This window comes from Magnolia sinica, chromosome 2 (assembly GCF_029962835.1).
Source record: "Magnolia sinica isolate HGM2019 chromosome 2, MsV1, whole genome shotgun sequence".
NCBI classification, from domain to species: domain Eukaryota; kingdom Viridiplantae; phylum Streptophyta; class Magnoliopsida; order Magnoliales; family Magnoliaceae; genus Magnolia; species Magnolia sinica.
In genome coordinates this window covers 4,605,769-4,608,713 of record NC_080574.1, presented here as the reverse complement: position 1 = coordinate 4,608,713, position 2,945 = coordinate 4,605,769, and the positions used below count along the sequence as shown (strand labels likewise).

The 2,945-nt window shown below is 46.9% G+C and overlaps 1 protein-coding gene across 1 annotated transcript; it reads right to left on the bottom strand.

The window, feature by feature from the left end:
• Positions 1 to 219: 219 nt before the first annotated feature.
• On the bottom strand, positions 220 to 1,852 carry LOC131225971 (malonyl-coenzyme A:anthocyanin 3-O-glucoside-6''-O-malonyltransferase-like). The gene has a single exon (XM_058221598.1). It carries the CDS (start codon positions 1,743 to 1,745, stop codon positions 396 to 398), a length of 1,350 nt encoding a protein of 449 aa, XP_058077581.1. The 5' UTR covers positions 1,746 to 1,852; the 3' UTR covers positions 220 to 395.
• Between the last annotated feature and the right edge of the window lie 1,093 nt (positions 1,853 to 2,945).

Here is a 2,945-nt window from a genome sequence, read left to right as displayed (position 1 = left end):
GCTTCATTAACTATCTAACTTTTGATTTTTGAAAACAATTTTGATAATGTGGAAGAATGTGAATTAAACTATTGGAATTATGGTTGGGCACTTGTCTGATGATTCAAAGTAGGAACTTGTCGGATTATTCAACTATTGGATTGGTGGTCAGTTATTCGACGGCTGAAATGAAAAATATCTGATCCTATTTCAACACACAAGTGAACATGAATCAGGGGGTAGGACTAAAAAGTGGGAGCACACCACCTGAGCTTGGAAAACGAACGGTTGATCTGATGGATGAGATAATCAGACCAGCGTCATTTTCACATGATCATTCTTGAACAGAGATCGGTAGCAAATGGACAGCCCAGATCATTTATGTCCAAAATCCAACTACAGTGCAGACGGGAGTACTACTGTCTTGCTTTCAGATCTGCCTCAAACAGAGATGCAAACACACTCATTTCGGGTTCGGGCATAACCAAACCAATCTCAATCCCGCCTTCTTCATCTCTGCTATCCCCTACATAAATGGCATCGGTTTTCTCAATCGATATCACCTCAGTCTTCTTCGGCTTTCCCCACCCGAAATCCGTATCGTATACCCGAAATTTCGGCGACGCAGCAACCGATATCACTCGCTGCCCCATCATGGAACAGATTCTAGGAAACCACGTCTCGGCGCCTTCTAAAACCCCACCCTCTAACCTCTGAATTCCTCTCCCAATCGCCTCCGCCGCTACAAATAGCCCGTCTCCGCTTCCCAAATCTCTCCCCTTCGCCTCGGCGAAGCACCCGCTGACACAGTTCCCGAAATACGTGGCGGGTATAGGCGGGTCCCACCGAGCCCGGCAGTCCACTGAAAAGACGAAGTGGACGGTCTTGTCGTCCGCATCGTCACCTCGTGCTTTCACCAGGCAAACCAACACGTACGCGCACGTTAGCACGAACGCTGAGCAATGGAAGGGATTCCGAGTCTCCGCGACTCGGTCCATGACTCGCTTCCTGAGTCTCTCGATTTCTGATCGGCTAAGAGCAAAGGTCGCTAGAAGCATGTTGGAACGATTCGCTCTGCTGTCTGCTACTTGCATGTGCTCGAACTGGAATTCCGTCATCTGCTTCAAGAAGAGTCGCTTGAGCCAATCACGATCGGCTAACACTGTCCTGTCGTAGGATGGGTGAGATGTTATCAGAGAGTCATCTCCGGTTCTGCAAATGGACGACCAAGATTTTATGAAATGGGTCGAGCTACGGCCATCGGCTGCCACATGATGCAGGGAGCTTCCTATGGAGATGCCAGTGTTTGGGAAGATGGTGACTTGCAAGGCCATTAGAGAAGATGGGTGCAACTCAGGTAAAAGAGGATAGAATTCTGCAATGTCTCTTGGATGGTTTTGTACGAGTAGGTGGATGTCGGCATCGGACTCGGCGATGGTTAGCGTGATCGAGTCTCCGTCGACATAGCGGATCTCGTGATCGCCGGTTTCAGGTGACTGTGTCAGATTCCCGGCGAGAGGATAGAAGAGATGGAGGGTGAGGGAGAGAGAGTGTTTCAAGTTGGAAAGGAAGGAATTTAGGAAGTGGGTGGTGGTATCTTCATCAGGTTTATTGGGGAATTCGTAGAAGAAAAGGCGTTGGACGGGAGGAGCCTGCACCCAGCTGACGTCGAAGAGGGTGAGAGGGAAGATGGTTTCTCGCACGAAGCCGGCAGGAGGAGAGACGTTACAAAGCTCGAGCACCTTCACGGTGTGGCCTGACTTCATTGAGAATGGGAAAGGAAGAAAGAAAGAACAATAAAATCTCTCACCCAAGCACCACCTTTCAAAATGGATAATTGTAAAAACTTACCTTCTTGTTATGGATTATTACTACTGCATCCCCTCTATATATAGATAGAGTCTAACACCCGAGCAAGAGTAAGGACCCACATACAAAAATACACTTAATCAAGAGATCGTTCTGCACACGTGTAGGACCACTGCTGTTTTTTAAAATGGATCCAAACCGTGCATTAGGATCTCCTTGGTCAGATGGGGATAACACTTGAGTTCGGTGAGGCTATGACCCCTCTGGCCCACCTTGAGTTGTGTATTGTATATCCTTGCCGTCCATCTGTTTTGCCAGATCATTTTAGGGCATGGGCAAAAATTTAGCAGATCTAAATATCAGGTGGACCATACCACAGGAAAGAATGGTGACTGAACATTAAAAATTCTTGTGGACCATAGAAATTTTGGATCAAGCTGATGTTTTTGTTTTCCCTTAGTCCTATTCTGTGTGACTTTATCAACTGGTTGGATTGCAATTACGGTGGGCCGTATTAAGTTTTTAATTGTGGGCGTTCAATAACCATCAATAACCATTGTTTTTTTATGGTCTAGCTGAAATTTCGATCTAGCTTAAAATTCTAAAATTAACAACAAGTGTATCAACGTGGCCCCCACCGTCACAAACTGACAACTCGGTGTTGGACGCAGATCGCGTCCTGCCCCCGCCCGTCTCCACCTCCGGGCAGTTCTGTTGGCGGGCCCACTGTGATGTATCCATATATCAAAGCTGTCTATCCTTTTCTCGTATCATTTTAAGGCATGAAAGAAAATTGAGATAAATGGGACACTCAAGTGGACCATACCAAATAATAAGCTTGGTTGCATTAAGGGCCTGTGCGAATCCAATGGGATTAGGAGGGATGGGATGGATTTTAAGGCAATGATGGTGGTGTCAGTGGATTGGTTTAAGATCCATGGGATTGCTATAACCTGGTACAAGTTCACCACGTCTGTTTGACACGCCGGCGTATCCCGGGATTTTACCTTCCAATCCGTTCAACCAAGGGATGGGATTGGATTGTTTTAATATCCATAGGATTGCTTATATCCCAGGACAGGTTCACCGGGTCTGTTTGGCTCCTCAGGCATATCCCGGGGTATCATGATCCCATTCCTCGTAAGGGATATGTCCGG